Source organism: Chinchilla lanigera, unplaced genomic scaffold, assembly GCF_000276665.1.
Source record: "Chinchilla lanigera isolate Chin_1 unplaced genomic scaffold, ChiLan1.0 scaffold00067, whole genome shotgun sequence".
NCBI lineage: Eukaryota > Metazoa > Chordata > Mammalia > Rodentia > Chinchillidae > Chinchilla > Chinchilla lanigera.
In genome coordinates this window covers 12,980,340-12,999,696 of record NW_004955468.1, presented here as the reverse complement: position 1 = coordinate 12,999,696, position 19,357 = coordinate 12,980,340, and the positions used below count along the sequence as shown (strand labels likewise).

At 46.2% G+C, this 19,357-nt stretch overlaps 2 protein-coding genes across 3 annotated transcripts in view; one reads left to right on the top strand and one right to left on the bottom strand.

Annotated features, from left to right (window-relative positions):
- Nr1i3 (nuclear receptor subfamily 1, group I, member 3) overlaps window positions 1–14,592 on the top strand; it is a 17,746-nt gene extending 3,154 nt beyond the window's left edge. The window contains exons 2-11 of the mRNA XM_005400271.2: window positions 2,871–2,971; window positions 9,186–9,304; window positions 9,470–9,609; window positions 10,072–10,202; window positions 11,659–11,828; window positions 12,047–12,186; window positions 12,601–12,746; window positions 12,846–12,962; window positions 13,146–13,251; window positions 14,140–14,592. Of these exons, the coding sequence (XP_005400328.2) occupies window positions 2,959–2,971; window positions 9,186–9,304; window positions 9,470–9,609; window positions 10,072–10,202; window positions 11,659–11,828; window positions 12,047–12,186; window positions 12,601–12,746; window positions 12,846–12,962; window positions 13,146–13,251; window positions 14,140–14,269 (1,212 nt within the window). The 5' untranslated portion in view covers window positions 2,871–2,958 and the 3' untranslated portion in view covers window positions 14,270–14,592. The remainder of the gene's footprint in view (window positions 1–2,870; window positions 2,972–9,185; window positions 9,305–9,469; window positions 9,610–10,071; window positions 10,203–11,658; window positions 11,829–12,046; window positions 12,187–12,600; window positions 12,747–12,845; window positions 12,963–13,145; window positions 13,252–14,139) is intronic.
- Window positions 14,593–14,697: 105 nt separating this feature from the next.
- Window positions 14,698–18,674, bottom strand: Tomm40l (translocase of outer mitochondrial membrane 40 homolog (yeast)-like). 2 transcript variants are annotated; one of them, XM_005400273.2, is made up of 10 exons: window positions 18,240–18,674; window positions 17,770–17,919; window positions 17,419–17,486; window positions 17,029–17,121; window positions 16,640–16,741; window positions 16,388–16,493; window positions 15,854–15,976; window positions 15,673–15,749; window positions 15,250–15,352; window positions 14,698–15,113 (listed from the first exon to the last, which is right to left on the bottom strand). In XM_005400273.2, the coding sequence occupies exons 2-10, from the start codon at window positions 17,882–17,884 to the stop codon at window positions 14,974–14,976; spliced, it is 927 nt and encodes a 308-aa protein (XP_005400330.1). In that variant the 5' UTR covers window positions 17,885–17,919; window positions 18,240–18,674; the 3' UTR covers window positions 14,698–14,973. The 2 variants fall into 2 exon arrangements, with proteins under 2 accessions (XP_005400330.1, XP_013377933.1); XM_013522479.1 differs by having other exon boundaries at window positions 17,770–18,019; window positions 18,240–18,673.
- Between the last annotated feature and the right edge of the window lie 683 nt (window positions 18,675–19,357).

Here is a 19,357-nt window from a genome sequence, read left to right as displayed (position 1 = left end):
GGAGGAAGGAAGGAAGGAAGGAAGGAAGGAAGGAAGGAAGGAAGGAAGAAAGAAAGAAAGAAAGAAAGAAAGAAAGAAAGAAAGAAAGAAAGAAAGATAGAAAGAAAGAAAGAAAGAAAGAAAAGAAAGAAAGAAAAAGCCGGGTGTGGTGGCGCATGCCTGTAATCCCAGTACTCTGGAGGCTGAGGCAGGAGGATTGTTGCAAGTTCGAGGCCAGCCTGGGCTACAAAGTGAGCTCAAGGCCAGCCTGAACTGCACAGTGATACCCTGTCTCAAAAAGATCCCCCACAAAAAAAAAAGACAAAAAAAAAAAGAAAGAAGGAAGGAAGGAAGGAAAGAAGGAAGGAAGGAAGGAAAGAGTAACAAGGTTGAGATGGAACCTGGGGTAGAGTAGTTTTTTTCCTAACCTATAGACGTGGGTAAAAAGAGAATCCACTAGAAGAAAAAGGAGCTATTAGAATATAGGTGGAAAGGCTGAGGGTCCAGCTCAGCAGAGTATTTGCCCAGCATGTGTGAGGCCCTGTGATAGTTAACTGATTGTGTCAACTTGAGTAGGAAATGCTCAACTAATTTGGACCAGCATAGTTCTGGGTGTAGTTAAAGGGACTCACTGAAGACAGAAGACTCACCCTGGGTGTGAGTGGCACCGACTAAAGGGCTTGTCACCGAACAGAATAAAAGGGGAATGGAGAAGGAAGGCTCTCTTGTGTTCCCTTGGATGAGCTCCAGTCTTCACCTTCACCTTGAATGTTGTCTCCTGGTTTCCAGCACAGACCTTTCAGCCTCCACCCCGAAACCCTTCAGCTTTCCAGGGCAGACCCTTCTGCCTCGCATGGGACACAATAGTGAGATCCTTCAGATCTTCAGCACACAGCCAGCCCTTTTGCACTTTTCCACATCTGACTCTGCAGATGGCCACTGTAAGGCAATCTTGTAAATTCTTATATATTTATATATGTTCATTAAATCTGTTTCTCTAGGAAGCACTGACTGATATACTCTGGGTTTGATGTCTAACACCAAAAAATAAGAAAAAAAAAAAAAAAAGGAAAAAGAAGTAAGGAAGAGATCCAAAGAATGTATAATAACATCATTCATAAAGATTAGGAAGAAAAAGTTTCAAAGAAGGAAACGTCAGGTCCGGGTGTGGTGGCGCAAGCCTGTAATCCCAGCACTCAGGAGGCTGAGGCAGGAGAATTGCTGTGAGTTTGAGGCCAGCCTGGGATACAAAGTGAGTTCAAGGCCAGCCTGAACTATATAGTGAAACCCTGTCTCAAAAAGACAGAAAACAAAAAGAAGACAGTGTCAAGACTTCAAAAGCAATAGATAGTTCAACTGGGGGAAACATAAGAGAAAGCCCACTGAATTCAACAAACCATGGACGATCACTGGTAAATTTAAAGAAAATTAAAACCAGATAATAAGGCTCAAATAAAAGGAACCTTTTGTCTTGAGGGAAGTGTTTGTGCCAGCACAGGGGGAGGTGGGAGTGGCCAAATAGTATAGGGCCGGCCCAGACTGGAAATTTGGCTCAATGGACAACAAAGTGAGGTCAGCCAGGTATCAAATGCAAATGTGGCAGATAGGAACAGTGTGTAGCAACAGTTCAGAAGTCATAAAGGAATCAGGAATCAGGCCGCAAGACTGATGGAATCCTCCCAAAGAGTCAGGACAGCAGAGGATAATCAGTTATGACAGACAGTAGCTAAAAGGAAAATAGGAACATATCCAGATGACACATTGGAACCTACAGTACTAGCAAAATGCCTGGCGCAAAATAGATAGCCATTAAATACTTATTGATTGAATGATTGTGTTCTTTTGACATTTAGTAAATGAATAAATGCCACAAATAATTGCATATAATGAGAACCAGACCTTAATTCATATGCTAGCCTACTTATTTAATCAATAAATTTTTATTATATGTACCTGGAATATATGAGACCCTAAGAAACCAAAATAAAAGATTTTACCCTTAACTTCAGCAACTCGCAGTTGATTGACAGTCAGAAAGAAAGAAGCAGTTGTTCTGCCATGTGATAAGTACTGTGACAAATTTGTGCATAGAGGAGTAACTCTAACCCACAAGCTCCCAGCAAAGATGTGCACCTGGATCTGAAGGGCCAAAGGGATCAGGAGGACCAGGCAGGAGAGCTCGGAAGTGGGTGGGGGTGAGGGGCACTGTGATTGCAACCAGACAAACAACAAGGGCAGATGTTCAGAGGTGAGTGAGCACAGTTTGTCCAGGGAACTCTAAATGTTTAAGCACATCTAGAGCCAAAGTGTGATGTGCTAGGTCAGAGAAGAGAAGCAAGGATGAAATAAAAGAGGCCAGAGTGATAAATCAGGGTCAGATCACAAAGGACTTTGTGTGACATGCTAAAGAAACTCAATTTTTTTTCCCCTGAAGGTGATGGAAATCAAATGAAGAATTTTAAGCAGGGGAAAGACATGATCAAATTTGCATTTTAGAAATAGCAACAGCGTGGAGGATGGGTTGGAAGAGGAGGCTGAAATTAGGGAGAATAATTTAATAGGCTACTGCAGTGATGAGTCAAAAATGATGAGGGCCTGAACTCAGCTAAGGGATAGCAGGCATGCCGAGGGCAGGACACAGAAGTGACAAGTCACAGCTTTTGGTCATTTGTAGGGAGTGAGGGATAGAAGGAGGCTAGGTGATTCCCATTTTCTGGCTTGGAATCTGGGAGAGGGAAACAATGGAGAGGAAGGAAAGTAGGAGGGAAGGACAGAACATGCATGTTTCCTTCCATGATCTAATAATCAGTGTGTGAGGAACTTCACAGATAGCACTTTATTTGTTTTTGCAACAAACCTAGATAACAAGTGTTTTTAACCCTTTTTTTCAGATAAAGAAAAAAAAAACTAGAATTCTAAGAGATTACCTCACCATGCCACAACAAACAGGTGTTTTTCAGAGCCTGGCCTGGGCCAGGTATGTTGGGAGAAGGTAAGGACATCAGTTCACCCCGAAAAGCCTGTTCAGCATGGATGCCAGAGGCCTCCTGGAGCTGATTCCAGTTGTGGTCTGCTCCACCCAAGGGACTCTAATACTGAGGGGGCATTTCTGTGCATAGAAGAGCCAGCTCAAAGAAGTATGTCCCCAAGGCAGCTATCTCTCAGAACTGTAAGGTGGACTTCTCCAAGAGGGCTGTTACAGCATATGCCTAGATGTCCCCGCAAAGCCTCATGTACTCATAGGTGGGGCTTTGGGGGATGGCTGGATCAGGGTGTGTGGTACTGGATTGTGGATGTGATAACTGGATTAGTCCACTGATTGGGTTAGCATGATTTTGGGTGATGGAATTGCTGAAGAGGACAGCCCTATCCTGGGTGTGAGTGGCATCAGCTAGTAGGTTTGTAGCCTGTGTGGAATATAAAGGGAATATAAAAATACTGCTCTCTGCCTGCCTCACCATAGACTGTTTCTCCTCTTCCCTGCCCCTCTGCCATGCCACCCCACCAAGTAGTCATTAAATCTGTTTCTAGATTTAATAACCAAGTTCAGGGGCTATGGGGAAAAAGGAATCCTTCTCCACGGATGATGGGAGTGTGGGCTGGTGAAACCAGTGTGGAAATCAGTGTGGAGATTCCTGAAAAAATTAAAATTAGAGATTCCATTTCACCCAGCTATTCCCCTTCTTAGTATCTTCCAAAAAAAATTAAAAGCATCATAATACAGCAATATATACACATATACCATGTTTATAGTGCCACAGTTTGTAATAGCTGTATCTTGGAAATAAGCAAATGCCCATCAACTGATGAATGGATAAAGAAGCTGTGGGTTTTGTTACACAATGGTTTTGTTACACAATCCTTCTACCACAAAGAAGGATAAGCTTGAGACATTTCTAGCTAAATGAGCTAGAGACCAGACTCCTAAGTGAAATAAATCAGACACACATGTTCAAATATGGCATGGTTGCCAGGCGTGGTGGCACACGCCTGTAATCCCAGCACTCGAGAGGCTGAGGCAGGAGGATTGTTGCAAGTCCAAGACCGGCCTAGGCTACAAAGTGAGCTCAAAGCCAGCCTGAACTTCATAGTGAGACCCTGTCTCAAAAAGACGAAAAACAAAACAAACAAAAAAAAAATATGGCATGGTTTTTCTGGCATGAGAAACTGAAAGTGTAAATAAGGACCAAAATGTATAATAGATTTTGAGAAATGGGAAGAAAATGTTCAAATGAGAAGGGAAACAAGGAAGGGGGAGACCTAAATTAAAGGAGGGACAAGAAAAAAAGAATAGAAGAAAAAACTGCAAACAAAGCTTTGTAAATAAAGAAGCAACAGAATGGTAGGGAGGAGAGGGAAATGGAAACAAAAAAGGACACAAGATACAGCATGTCCAGGTACAAACCCCCTGTGATGAATGTGATCATTATGTACCAATAAAATAAAAAATTTTAAATGGAAACAAAGCTTTTGTAAATAAGGAGGGGAAGAAGGGTTGATGGGAGGGGAAGGAAATGGGAAAAAAAAGAAGCAAGATAAATCATGTACAGATACAAATTCCCTAAGATGAACGTTATCATTGCATGCATCTAAAATGTGCCAATAAAATGAAAATACAAGAAAAATGCTAGGTGTGGTGGCGCACACCTATAATCCCAGCACTTGGAAGACTAAGGCAGGAGGATCACCATGAGTTTGAGGCTATCCTGGCTATATAGTGAGATCAGGATCATCCTAAACTATGTAACAAGACCCTATCTCAAAAATAAAGAAAAAAGTTCCCAAAATTAAAATTCAAAAAAGGATGGAATGTAGCTCAGTGGTAGAGCACCACTGAATTCAATCCCCAGCACTGATAAATAAAAGATAGATAGATAGATAGATAGATAGATGATAGAGAGATGATAGATAGATACAGATAGATAATGATAGATAGATAGATGATAGATAGATAGAAAGAATTTGAATCTAAGTCTATGTGACTGTAAGGCTTATGCTCTTTCCCTGTTCCACCAAGTTAGATTACACAGGAAAAGTTAGTTTGGGCCAGGGATATAGTTCAGCAGCACAGTGCCTGCCTGGTAATTGCAAGGTCCTGAGTTCGGTTCCCAGTTCCAAAAAAATTATAAAAGAAGTTAGTTTGTAGAGGATTGACAGTGAACTCCATTTTAAACATATTGAATCTGAGATGCCCTTGTGACATTCAAGTGAAGTCATCTAATAAACTGTTGGGTACTGTACATTTGTCCTTGTACAAGTTCTATAAAGTCACTGAGCCTCCATTTTCCATCTATAAAATGGTGATATTACTTATTTTAAAGGGATAAACTGGGTGTGATAATCCCAGCACTTGGGAGACTGAGGCAGGAGTATCACTGTGAGTTCAAGGCCAGCCTGAAGTGCATAGTGAAACCCTGTCTCAAAAATGAAAAGAAAAAAAAAGGGCTAGGATAACACAGGTAGATTCTTTCACAATACTCTGCTTACACTGAGCATGCAATAAGAATAAATGAATAAAGAAACTCATACCTATGATATTGTACATATTCTTGCTGGGGTGGTGGCACATGCCTGTAATTCAAGCACTTGGGAGGATGAGGCAGGAAGATCACTGTGAGTTCGAGGCCATTCTGGGCTACATGGTGAGCTCAACATATGTAGCCTGAATTACATAGTAAGACCCTGACTCCAAAAAAAATTATATATATATATATTCTTCACAATACAATTTAGAGCTTGATTACTTTTTCCTTTTAAGGTCTAGTAGTTCGATTCGCTCTTTTGGTCTCCATAAATGAGACTATAAATATCTTTGTAATAGGAACCTTCTCTTGGAACTTGATGAGAAGTTGCAGCAGTGGGTTATCAGCTGTGGAAGGGGTTGGGGCCCAAGCATGGAGGACCCTAGGTCTCCTCCAGCAGCATCTTTCCCAATTGATGGTGGCACCTTCTGCTCGATCGCATGTGCTACAAGCCTGGAGTCATCTGTAACCCCACTTCCTCTTTCTTAGCGTGAACATTCTAGTAGTCACCCAATTCCAATGATTTCACTTCACCCGTATATCTCAAAACCCTCCTCTCTTCTGCATCCTACCACTGTCCTAAATGAGACTTCATTTTCTCTCACATGCATTATGGCAAGAGTTTTTAAACTAGTCTCTTTGCCTCTGGTCCTCCTCAAATCCATCTCCCAAACAGCCAGTAGATAGATAAATGATCTAGAGTACACAACTGACCGTGTTGTTTCCCAACATTCCCTTCAAAAGCTCCCTGATCAAGTGTAGACTGATACAACCACTGCGGAAATCAGTGTGGAGATTCCTCAAAAAACTAGGATTAGAGGTCCCATTCCATCCCACTATTCCCCTTCTGGGTATTTTTCCAGAAGAACTGAAAACATCATACCAGAGCAATATATGTGCATCCATGTTTACAGCAGTGCAATTTGTCATAGCTAAATCTTGGAAACAACCCAAATGCCCATCAACTGAAGGATGGATAAAAAAGATGTGGAATTTTTATAAAATGGAGTGTTACTCAGCTATAAAAAAAGATTTAAACTCAAGGCTTTTATAGGTAAATGGATGCAACTAGAGACCATACTCATAAGTGAAATAAATCAGACCTGAATGGGTAAACATCATATTGTCTCCCTAGTGTAAGAAAATAATAAATTCTGAAAGGTACAATAGATATTGTGAAAGGGAAAGAAATTTCTCAAAAGGAAAGGACAACTGGGATGAGAGGAAGGAGAAAAGAAAGAAAGGAGGAAAATATATATATATCTATACAAGATAGCTAGCTGTACTACAAATTTCTATTGGTTTATTAAAATGAACAGTTAATGCTTAATTTTTTAATTTTTTTAAATTTTTTTGTGTTTTTGAGACAGGGTCTCACTATAAAGTTCACGCTGTCCTTGAGCTCACTTTGTAGCCCACGCTGGTCTCGAACTTGCAACAATCCTCCTTCCTTAGAGGCATGCACCACCATGCCTAGCTAATACTTAATTTTTTTGACCAACTTTGCATATTTATATCTAGTAATCTGAACAACTACTTTGAACATAACAATATGCAATACAACAATTGTTAATTTCCTATCATCTTGTTTTGAAATTCTGTATCATTTTTCATGTTTTTTATTTTTTATTCTTTTAATTAATTAATTAATTAATTAAAAGCTCCCTGTTAAAGAGCCAGGGATCTAGCTCAGTGGCACAAGCTCCTGCCTGGCAAGCACAAGGTCCTGAGTTCGATTCCTGGTATAAATAAATAAATAAATAAATAAATAAATAAATAAATAAATAAAAGCTCCCTGATGCTTAGCCTGACACATGAGGTCTCCAATGATCCTGCCCTGCCTTGCCTCCATCTCAGCCTCGCATCCTATCTTTCTAGCTTTGTATCTCTTCCCATGCTCTCAGCCTGAATTATGCTCTGACAAGAGTCCCATTTGTGGCTCTATCATATCTGTCTTTTTGTATCCAGCCTCTTGAACTTCTCCGATTGCATCTTCTTCCTAGATATTTTTGTTTTGTTTTGTTTTTATTTTTCCTTTTGGTCAATTTGTCATTATTCTTTACAAACGAACTCAGAGCCAGGTGTGGTGGAACATGCCTGTAATTGCAGCACTCTGGGTGGCTGAGGCAGGAGGATTGAAAATTTGAGCCTAGTCTAGTCAATTTAGTTATTTAAGCTAGACCTGTATTAAAATTAAAAATAAGAAAGAGCTGAGGGGGACTGGGGATTTAGCTCAGCGGCACAGCGCCTGCTTGGCAAGCACAAGATCATGAGTTCAATTCCTGGTGCTGGAAAAAAAAAAAAAAAAAAAAAAAAGAAAGAGCTGGGGATTTAGCTCAGTGCAAAGGCCCTTGGTTCAATTCTCAGTATAAAGAAGGAAGGAAGGAAAGAAGGCAGGAAGGGGAAAGAAAGAAAGAAACAAAGACAGAGAGAAAGAAAGAAGAAACAAAGAAACAAAGAAAGAAGAAAGAAAGACACATGGTCCCTTGTTTAAAAATCATTATTTCAAGCCAGACATGATAGTGCATGCCTGTAATCCCAGCACTCTGGAGGCTGAAGCAGGAGGATGGCCATGAGTTCAAGAGAAGCCTGAATTACAGAGTAGACCTTGTTTTAAAAAACAAAATAAGCCAGGGGTATGGCTCAGTGGCACAGCACCTGTCTGGCAAGCATGAGGTCCTGAGTTCAATTCCCAGTACCCAAAAAAAAAAGAAAGCCAGTTTGAACCGCACAGTGAAACTCTGTCTCAGAAAGACAAAACAAAAACAAAAACAGTCATTAATTTCAAAGCACAGTATTTCAAGAAGCTAGGACTCCTCTGAATGTCCGGTCTTTTTTTTCTGTCTTTTTGAGACAGGGTCTCACTATGCAGTTCAGGCTGGCTTTGAACTCACTTTGTAGCCCAGGCTGGCCTCCAACTCACAACAATCCTCCTGCCTCAGCCTCCTGAGTGCTGGGATTACAGGCTTGAGCCACCACGCCTGGCAATTTCCTCTAAATGTGTAGTCTTATATGACTGCATAGGTCACACAATTATAAAGCCAGTGATGAAAGAGTTCTTAAATCAACCCCAATTCCCTCTAACTTATTGGCGGTTACTCTGCTTTCATTCTCAGCCATCAATAATAAAGAAGTGGGACTCCTTCTAGCTCTATGCATAGGCTCTTAATTAGACCCTTCATTTTATATTTGTTTGTTTGTTTGTTCTCAGACAGGGTCTCATTTGTATCCCAACCTGGCTTCAAATTCATAATCATCCTGCCTCAGCCTCCCAAGTGCTAGAGTTACAGGAATGCAAGTACCCATCTGATTTAAAGTCTTCTAAAATGACTTCTTTCTGGGAGTCTGATGTAGCTCTTACACCTATTCTTTCACTACTGGCATACAGCTGTGAAAAGACTCACACTTACTCTCTTCCCAGCTTATCCAGCACCCATGTACATAGGAGGCCACAGATGTAGACTTGAAGCTGAGCAGTAAGGAAAGTCTCCAATATATTTAAACAAGGAATAGCTTCTAATTAGTCATGAGGTCCTTGCCCAACACAATCCCTCATGTGCCGCCAACCAGGACGTTGGGCACGCCAGGAGACTGGCCTTCGCCCTGGGTCCAGAGTCTGAGCCCTACTACAGGGCCCACATCCAACACATACAACACACGCCTCTTGTTTTCTGGCCACTGAAGGGCACAGTCTCCAACTGCGCACTGCTCTGGAGACCGCGGAAAGCTGGGTCAGCGTGGGAGCTTGGGAAAGGCATCCCACAGCAGATTCTGTGGCCTGCGTGCTGTGCACTGAGGAACAGGTAGGAAATCTGTTGGGAGCCAGCGATGAAAAGGAACTGTCTTGTTTCTAGAATAGATAATGCTAGGAATCAGGCCCCGGGCAGGTTTGGGAAGAGGCTCTGCAGAATGGAGAGCAGAGGGTCAAGTGTTTTCCAGAGCTGACTGCAAACGCCTCCCACATTCAGGGGTCTGTGATGGCCACCCCAACGCCTGACTCTGTGTCCAGTGGAGAGGATGAGCCCAGGAACTGTGTGGTGTGTGGGGACCGAGCCACAGGCTATCATTTCCATGCCCTGACCTGTGAGGGCTGCAAGGGCTTCTTCAGGTGAGAGCCTCCTCGGCAGCAGACACAGTGTCCCCAACCCCACCCGCCGCCAGCCAGACTCCTATCAGTCAGCCTTTCGTCCCTGGCACATGCCTTGGCTTGTGCAGGGCATTACTTCCTGTATCTGAGTCTACTCTGTGGCTAGTACCCTATGCTCTGGTGACCACAGCACTGTATAAACAGGTGGCATGACAAATAGAGAGGGCCAGCAGGTCCCATGCACATGGCCCATTAGTGCCCACTCTCTGCAAAGCAGCCAGGTTTGCCTAAGTGATCTTGTGTCCCCATAAAAATACTTGGGATGTGTCACATCCTGTCCACCCTTGAGGACCTTTGGACACCACTCAGATTAGCCCATGCTAACAGCTTCCCAAGTCCTTCAGACCCTATCCTCTCAACTCCACATGCCCACCCGCCTGTTCCCAACCATCCTAGATCCTACATCATCTCTGTCACTTACAGACGAGCAGTCAGAAGAAGCATGGGTCGCACCTGCCCCTTTGCTGGAAGCTGTGAAGTCAGCAAGGCCCAGAGGCGGCACTGCCCTGCCTGCAGGTTGCAGAAGTGTCTAGATGCTGGCATGAGGAAAGACAGTGAGTTGGCATCCCACCACCCCAAGAATCCATTGCCCGTGTCTCTGTGCTTGGTCTTTTTTTTTTTTTTCTGGTACCAGGAATCGAACTCACAACCTTGCGCTTGCCAGGCAGGAGCTGTGCTGCTGAGCTAAATCCTCAGCCCCTGTGCTTGGTCCTTGCTCCAAATAGCCCATTTCCCACACAGCAGGCCAAACAAGCTTTTTGAAGCTAGCTAGATTATGTCAGTATTATGCCCCAAATCTCCAGTGGCTCCCCACCGCTCTGAAAGTATATGATCTCACGGTGGCCCTCCTGCACCCCACCTTTCGGGCCTTATTTCCGAACTCTTTCCCCCTTGCCCCATCCTTTCCAGCCACACTGACTTCCTCGAACACATCAAGCACTTTCCTCCCCAGGGCTTGCATTCTCTCTATCTGAAATGCTCTTCCCTGGATATCATATGGCTTGCTTTCTCTCTCTCCCATCTCTGGAGTACAGTGCCTGTCACCTAGTAGGTACTCAATAATGGTTGAATTAATCAATGTTTTCTCTGTGCCAGGGAACCAATCTTTGTTCCCCACAAATGATATATCTGGGACTCAAAGATATTAATTTGCTCAAGTTCATTCAGCATCAAAGTTGTAGAGTCAGTAGTCAAAGTAAAGTCTGTCTGACTCCCAGACTCATTTTTTCCACGATATCAACTACTTTATAATATGGAGCAACAGAAAGGAAACTATAGCAGCTAAACATCTTGTTTTGAATTTAGTCTACATCACTTATTTTAAGACCTTGGACCTGTCACTGGAATCTAAGCTTGTTTACATTTCTGAAATAGATGTATACTATATGCAGTGTCTACCACAGAGTCATTTCATCCAGTGAAATCCAACCTCAGAACCTTTGCAGTTATAATGCTAGTGCAATGTGGCAGTGCATACCTGTACTACCACATTCTAGGAGGCTGAGGCAGGAGGAGTATAAGTTTGAGTTCAGCCCGGGCAACTTTGAGACTGACCCTGTCTCAAATAAAAAAAAAAAAAAGGCTAGGGATTATAGCTCGAGCATGAAAACTCTGGGTTTAATCCCCAGTACCACATACACAAAAATTATAATTCTGTGCAAGCATGAAGTAATGCACTAGCTAAGATCTTCAATGTTCCTCCAGAAGCCAAACATCTTACAGCTTTTCCACTTTGCTCTCTACCCTTCCTCTCTCATGATGCAGTTTTCTACTGCAGTGCTTCACGGACACCTTTCAGGTCGGTGAAAGCATGCAGAAATCCCCTGCCACCTGGAGCAGCCAAGTTCAAGAAAGTTCTAGAAGTTCAGCCAAGCTCAAGGAAGTGTCAGAAACTCTCGTCCCTCCCCCACTGTTCCTTGTGCAGGGCACCTGGAGGCCCTGATCAGGGACTGGGAGATAGGTGCTGTCTGCTGGTCTCAGTGGCCTCGTCATATCTCTCACCTGGCACAGTGATACTGTCAGAAGAAGCCCTGGCATTGCGGCGAGCCAAGCAGGCCCAGCGGCGGGCCCAGCAAACAGCTCTGCAGCTGAGTAAGGAGCAGAAAGAGACGGTCCAGACCCTCCTGGAGGCCCACACTCGCCATGTGGGGACCATGTTTGACCAGTTTGTTCAGTTCAGGGTGAGCACTTGCAGGATTTGGGCTGGGAAGTGACCAAAAGGGTACCCGAAAAGGTAGCCCAAGGGAGAGGATTGTGTACCCTGCACCAAGAGAAGACAAGTCTTTAGTACCCTAGCCTGGGAAGGCTCCTCAGCAAATAACCCTTCCAAGACAAGGCTGCTGAGGCCTACAGGACAGCCTTGGGCCCAGGGCCTCTCGCTCACATCAGATCTCTGCAGCCTCCAGCTCACCTGTTCATCCAACACCAGCGCTCACTCGCCGTGACCCCTGTGCTGCCTATGCTCACACACTTCGCAGATGTCAATACTTTCATGATGCAGCAAATTATTAAGTTCACCAAGGAACTGCCCCTCTTCCGGTGAGTGGCCTCCCCTCAGCTTCTAGGAAGCAAATATTTCATAAATTGTACTCCCCCTAACCCCCAAAAAAGCACTGATCAAGTTAACATTTCTAAGTACCAGGTTTCAAATTCCCACTTTATTTATTGATTTTTAAATGGTACTGGAAGATGAACCCAGCGGCCTTAGGCATGTTAAGCAAGCACTATACCACCGAGCTACATCCTCAGTTTGCTGCCCTTTTTTGAGACAGGGCCTCACTATGTTGCCCAGATTGGCTTTCATTTTAAATCTTCCTGCTTCAGCCTCCCAGGTAGCTGAGATTATAGGCTTGTTCCACCACACCCAGATCTAACTTTGTCTGAGGGGAGTTCCTCTTCCCCTCTGGAGTTCAGGCTTATGTCTCAAGTGCCCTTGTTTCCGGCAACCCACAGGTCCCTGCCCATGGAAGACCAAATCTCCCTTCTCAAGGGAGCAGCGGTAGAAATGGTTCAGATTGCACTCAACACTACTTTCTGTCTCCAAACACAAAACTTCTTCTGTGGGCCTCTTTGCTACACTATAGAAGACGGAGTTCATGGTGAGGTGGTGCCAGAGCCGTCAAAGGCATGTGTGTGTCCTTGTGCTATGGGATGTGGTAAGGTGACTTGGAGGCTCCTAAATCCAGTATCTCCCACAGTGGGATTCGAAAGAGACTATTTGGAGTTCCTCTTTCACTTCCATGGGACACTGAGACGACTAAAGCTCCAGGAGCCCGAGTACGTGCTCATGGCTGCCATGGCTCTCTTCTCTCCTGGTGAGCCTCTCCCATAGCCCAGAAACTCTGGCCCTGCCACCTGTGCCCAAATGCTCAGCCCTTTGAATCCACCCACCCCCAGCCATTCAGCTTCCAAACCTAGAAGGTCAGAACCATCCACAGTCTGGGGGTTACCGTGCAGGCCTCCCTGCACCTTGGCTTTCCCAGCTACTTATTTTACAGACCGGCCTGGAGTTACCCAGAGGGAAGAGATTGATCAGTTACAACAGTGGATGGCACAGACTCTGGACAGCTATATCAAGGGCCAGCAGCAGAGGCCTCGAAATCGGTGAGTGGGAGAGTGGGAGCTTGGAGGCTGCATCCAGGAAGGAAGGCTTAGGGAAACACAGAACTCTGGATAAATGCTTTTTATGCTTTTGCTTCGGGAATGTGGGTCTCTTGAGGTTCTGATCCTTCCTGCAAGCCATCCCTGTTCCAAATAGTTCCAGCATTCAAATTGCATTTACTGCAGTTTCATCTCACTTTTTCCTGATTTTTTTTTTATTCAGTAAAGATGCAAAGTAGTAGCTCACAGGCTCGGTTTAACAGCATTCCTGAGATTGATGACATCCATCACCTTTCCAACATCTCCAGACTAAAGCAGACCATGAACAGTTTTGTTCACTCTTCTTCCTAGCCCTTTCTCTCCTCTCGAGTGGGCCAATTCCTTGGATTTTTCATTTCCTTTGAAGTTATGGTCGTTCACAGTCTCATGGCCAAAGCCAATCCCTGGTTCAATAGTCTATAAACTACATATGTTCTGAGGTATGCACCACTTCTGTCTTGTTCACTGCTTAATGAATGAGTCAGTTTGCTAGAAAGGGGACACTTTATATCACAGAATAACAAACCCACCTTCTAGAACTTGCTCTAGAAGGCCAGACCCTCAAATTCTGTACAGATGCAGTTCTGGCCAAGTCTGGGTCTTTCTTTACACTTGGCCCTCAGAGCTCTGGGTTCAGGGAAAACTGGGCATGGTGAGAGAAGACAGTGTCAGAGGCCTCTTTGGGGACTTCTCAAATTTTTGATAAATTTGTCATACCAGAGCATGATTTCCTCTAATGTTCAGACTTAGTATCACTGAGGGATGGTTCAGGAGATCAGGACCTCAGGACAGAACTCCCAGCTGCCTCATTTCCCTCCTCTCTCCCTGGTCTCCCTGATACTTCCTTCAAAGGTTTCGGTATGCAAAGCTGCTGGGTCTATTGGCAGAGCTCCGGAGCGTTAACAGCAAATTCTGGCACCAAATCCAGCTCATCCAGGGACTGCCCGCCATGATGCCCTTGATCCAGGAGATCTGCAGCTGAGGCTGGGTTCACCTCCTTCCCCAGCACTCCCAAGCTATGCTGGACCAGAAAGGGGAAACTGTTGGGACAACATGTTGGGACCAGGAGGAAGGGAGCTCAGTGATTACAAGGAAAGACAAAGGCAGTGACTGCCTCTTCATGCGGTTGTGGGGGTCACCAAGGGGACAAACTTGTTCTCTGGGAAGCACAGAATATGGAGAAGGAGGAACCCTCAGGGAAAAGAGGTTAAACTCCTTCCAGGAATGGGGGACCCCCACTTTCTGAGGCCAAAGTTTAGCCTCTCAACCCCACTTTCTCAGCCTTGCAAGGTTGTGGGATGGGAAAACAGGATGAGGAGCGAGTCCTACGCAGAATTTTCTGCTCTGAAGAGGAAGGAGCTAGGTGCTTTAGTCCAAAGGAAAACAAGGACGGGAGGAGGAAAACTCAGCCAGATACAGCTCTTAATCCTTCTCCCTTTGTCCAGAGCCACAAGCCTGGGGAAGGGGAGAGTGGGGCTGGTGGCAGAAGTGGAAGCCTCAAACCACTGCCTCATCAGCTGACCCTGTGGCAGATCCAGTTCTGAGAAGGGCATGGTCCTGTCCCCCACTCTGCTCCTGAGACCTACGGGTCACTCAGCAAGGTGGGCTCTGGAAAGAGGACTACCGTTCGGCCCTAGGGCACCTGACTCAGGTTCAAGCTGCTGTGGGCCCAGCTGAGGGACAACCTCAGCCCACAGTGATGCTGAAGCCACAGTGGAATCTGTTGCGCCAGTGATTGAGGAAAGCGCCGAGGGCCAGGGTGACAGGCAGGGGAGGCATCTTCTTCTCCAGCACAGCACCTACACACCAGTTACTATCCACCAAGCCTGCAAGAGAAGTGCGTATCCACTAGGTTAATTAACTGGCCTTGGAGAATGGAAACTGCAGAAGCAAGGTAGATCTTCCCTCCCTCTGTAGCCCCAGTCCCTCAGCACTTCTGAATGTCACTGCAGTGACACGCACCTCTAAACACCATGTTGGCCTGGGGTAGAGTCAGGTGGTAACCAAAGGAGAAGGTTGTGTCTTGTAGCCTTGTGTTTGCCTCAAATTCCACTCCAACCTGAACCTGAGAAACATGGGCAAGGAGAGTTGATCCACCTCAGTGAAGACCAGAGGGGTCCTCACAGGGGACCAGCAGAATGAAGGCAGTGTGGCAATGTACACCCGGTGTGAGTAGGAAAAACACTAGGCTGGAGATGATCAAAGCATGTTACATACATGTACAAATATGTGAAAATAAAACCTACTAGTCTGTGTAACTAATATCCACTCATTTTTTTAAATGCCAGTGAGAAAAAAATTTGGCCAGCAGAACTTGTAGAGGTCTGGAGGGGCAAAAGTTGACAAGTGACTTGTTAGGGTAGGAACTGAGATCAAAAGTCTTACCTGTTCATTTGCCCTGTGGTAATAACTTGCATGGGCCCCTCCTGATCCCACATTCAACGTAGCTACCCAGTGTACAGCTGTAAGAAAGGATGGGAAAAAGGAGCGTTACAGTAGGACATGGGTCAGGAACCCCAACAAAGTTCACAACTGCCGCTCCTGTCATTACAGCTTTACCCCATACCCGAGTACTTCCCAGCCAGGGTCAGGATGGCCCCCTCTTCGCCTGGTCGCCGGTGATAAACTAGCTCTCCTCCCAGCACCAGCCGACGAGTGAGGCTCTGCAGGAAGTGAGCAACCATGATCACTGTAGGGAAGTGGAGAGGCATGGAGTCAGTCACTGAGACCAGGTCAGGCCTGCATTCCCACCCCCAGTTACCCCTATCCCTGCCTACTACTGAAGAAGTTCCTTCTCTAACCCCTAAACCAGTGCCGGCGAACCTATGGCATGCGGGCTCGAGTGGGCACACAGAGCCCTGTCTGTCAGCACACAAGCTAAGTGTATGAGTTGTTTTTTCCTAAACTAAAACCTCAATATTCTGGTTTATTGCAGTGTTGGCACTTTGCAATAAAGAAGTGGGTTTGGGGTTGCAGTTTGGGCACTTGGTCTCTAAGAGGATCACCATCACTGCCCTAAACTATACAGAAGACAAAGAGGCAGAACCAACATTAGGAAACGGGCAACCAAGACCAAAAGAACGCTGTCCCAATTTCTCACCTGATTCCCCAATCAGGTCAGGATTTCCTAGGGTCAGAGTGGCTGTGTAATCATCTCCCCGGTACTCGCCATCAAACTGCCATGTCAGGAACTTGGCCTGCTGCGTCTGAGCGGGGAGACAAGAAGTCAAACCTCCCTCCTTCTTTTTATGGTTACTACTGCCTCCGCTTCTCCCCTGGGCCCGCAGGACAGGATACCCATGGAGGAGAAAGAGAAGTGTCTCAGTAAACGGAGGCAGGAACTGGGGGTCACCTGGAAAACAGCCTTAGCTCGGAGCCGCTCTGCCAACAGAAGCAGGACCTGGGCGTTGAGGCTGCCACTGCTGTCCATATCCCCTACCACAGTGGGGAACACCTGTTGAGGAGTGTAGACAGTAAGGCTGAGTTGAGGAGCATCACTCAGCCTACACCCAAATTCTACTGTGGGATTTCATTAACACTACCCAGCGCCCCCTGGCGGCGGCACAAGGACAAACTCTGGCATCTCACACATGGGAATGTTTCTCTACCCTCTCTATTCAGATGAAACTCAGAGTCCAGTTATCGCCCGCTCTTCCCCATAACATATGTATTTCCTTCTCCTCCGGCCCTAAGCCCCGAATGAGCTTTTAGGGAGTTGACCTGGGAGTGTGGTGCCCTCACCTCAGTCGGGCTAAGCTGCCAGTCCCCTGCATAGGCGGCATGGAGGTGATAGCCCGGCAGGCCCAGGGCACTCATATGCACAGTGTGAGACACCTGAGGAAAAAAGAGGCAATGGAAGGGAGAGCATTCCTCCTTCATTTCAATCCCTCATTCCACCCTTCATCTTCTCCCCATTCAGGGGGACTCTTAAGAATCCCAAATATTTCAGCATATGCAGAGGGTCACCAGATTTAAAGCAAGTCCCACAGGCAAGGGAGGTACAGAGAGCCCCACATCCTCCCTCACTTGTCCCACACAGCCTGATTAAGGCAGGACTACAAAGGTAAGGAAAAGAGGATCTAGGGACGGGCAGAGAGGAATTGTAAGAAGAGACCAGAGGAGTGGGAGCACCTGGAAATGGCTGCTCAGAACCTTGTTGACAACGAGCTTCACTCCCTCCATCTGTGCTGGGAATACATCTGAAGGGGGTGAGGGGAAGGGAAGGAATAAGCACAGACAAGGAACCCCTACCCAAAGAGGCAGTCTCCCTTTCCAATCCCAAAGGAAGCACTGGAGGAACTGACCTCCTTTCAAATCCTGCAACAAAATGCTCCACTTCATTGGGGCACCTGAACCTCCCTGAGGCTGGATGCCCCAGATGTGTTCCCTTGCCTGCTCCCGTCACCGGAAGGATACCCAATATTCAAGACCCACCCCTCCTCTGCCCCTTCAACTTGAGACGGCCTGATACCAAGTTCTCACCTTTGCAGAGCCGGTGCAGCTCATCGAAGCTCCCAGGATTGGGCAGAGGTTCTTCTCGGCGGGGGCTCCGGCGGGGCAAAGTCCCCATCGGTGCCAGGCCCAGTGTGTTCCCCATTTTAGTCCAGAGAACAAGGAGGGGCCGGGATTAGCCTGGGAAAAGACGCTGTTGCTCCCTTTACCCCCCACGAGCCCCACCCCCCATCATCCAGCTCCCCAGTCCCAGAAACTTCCACATGGTTCAGTGCTAGACCTGGAACAGGAAGAGTCGGGGGAGAGAGCATCGATGAGGAGCCTGAACTTCAGGCACACTCCCACCCCATCTTTGATTCCTCACCCCCACCTGTCACCCCTGTCCCTTCTCCCATTCTTTAATCATCTCCCTCACCACAGACCTCGTCTATCTTGCTAGTCTCCCTACTTTTCATTCCCACGTCCCCAAAACAGGCCCTCAGTGGAGCAGTAGTTCTTACCATCTCAGACCATCTTGCTGCCCCTTTCCCCCCAGCACACCCCGGTCATCTTGATGGGGGCAGCCATATTGAGTGATGGCAGAATTGAAGCTTCACGCTGCATTCCTAGCGTGGTCATGAGCGCCATCTTGGAACCGGGCAAAGAAATCAATCAAAGACCAACCCTCTCCTGTGGGCTCCGCCCAATCCATGAGAAAAGACGCCGCGATCTCCCAGTAGCCAATGGAAGAGGAAGAAATAAAAGAATGACAGGCCTGAGGGCCGGAGAGCTTCAACCCCAGCACTGCAGAGGCGGGTGGAATTTAATTGGTGGCGTCGTCGTAGAAGGGCTTAAGATCGCCGGGCCTCTCCAAAGTCGGGATAAACCTATGAATGTACAAGACACTAGAGGGAGCATCCGGTCGCTTAGGCCAGTGAAGCTCTTTCCATCTCCCTTGAGAAAAAAAAGAATTACAACCATGACCCTTGAGTTTTGTGAAGGGTGACAGAGGAAACAACTATGAAGACTTCTTTCTGTCCTGGGGATTGAACCCAGGGCCTTCGCGCTGAGCTATTTCCCCAGCCTTTTTTTCTACTTCAGATTTTGAAACAGGGTCTTGCTAATCCCTTACATTGCCCAAGCTGGGCTCCAATTTTGAGATCCTCCACCCTCAGTCTTCCAGGGTGCTGGGATTACAGGCATGTGCCCCTACACCAGGATGAAGACTTCTTTTGAACCTTAGTTCGTGTCACACACACACACCCCCGCCCACACACACACACACACACACACTTCCCAGAGAGGCTCTGGGTAATCCTCCCAGCCCTTCACAGTACACCTCTGAATGTCTACCACTCACAAGGACACAGACCTGGGAAAAAAGAGCCCTTCGGACACATAGGAATAGTTTGGGCTGTAGTACCAGTTGACTTCCTAGGCTTCATCTATGAACCCATCATATATCCACAGTAAGAACAGATATTGGTACATGAGCATATTTCACATCAGTTACTATCGTTGCTGTAGACTGGGGTCTACAGCTCTCCTATTTGCCCTCTTGGTGAATCAGAATGGGCATAAGAATTAGGGGGAGAGAAGCAGGTCCTGGCAGAATGGTTTCCTATAACCGCTGCCCTCT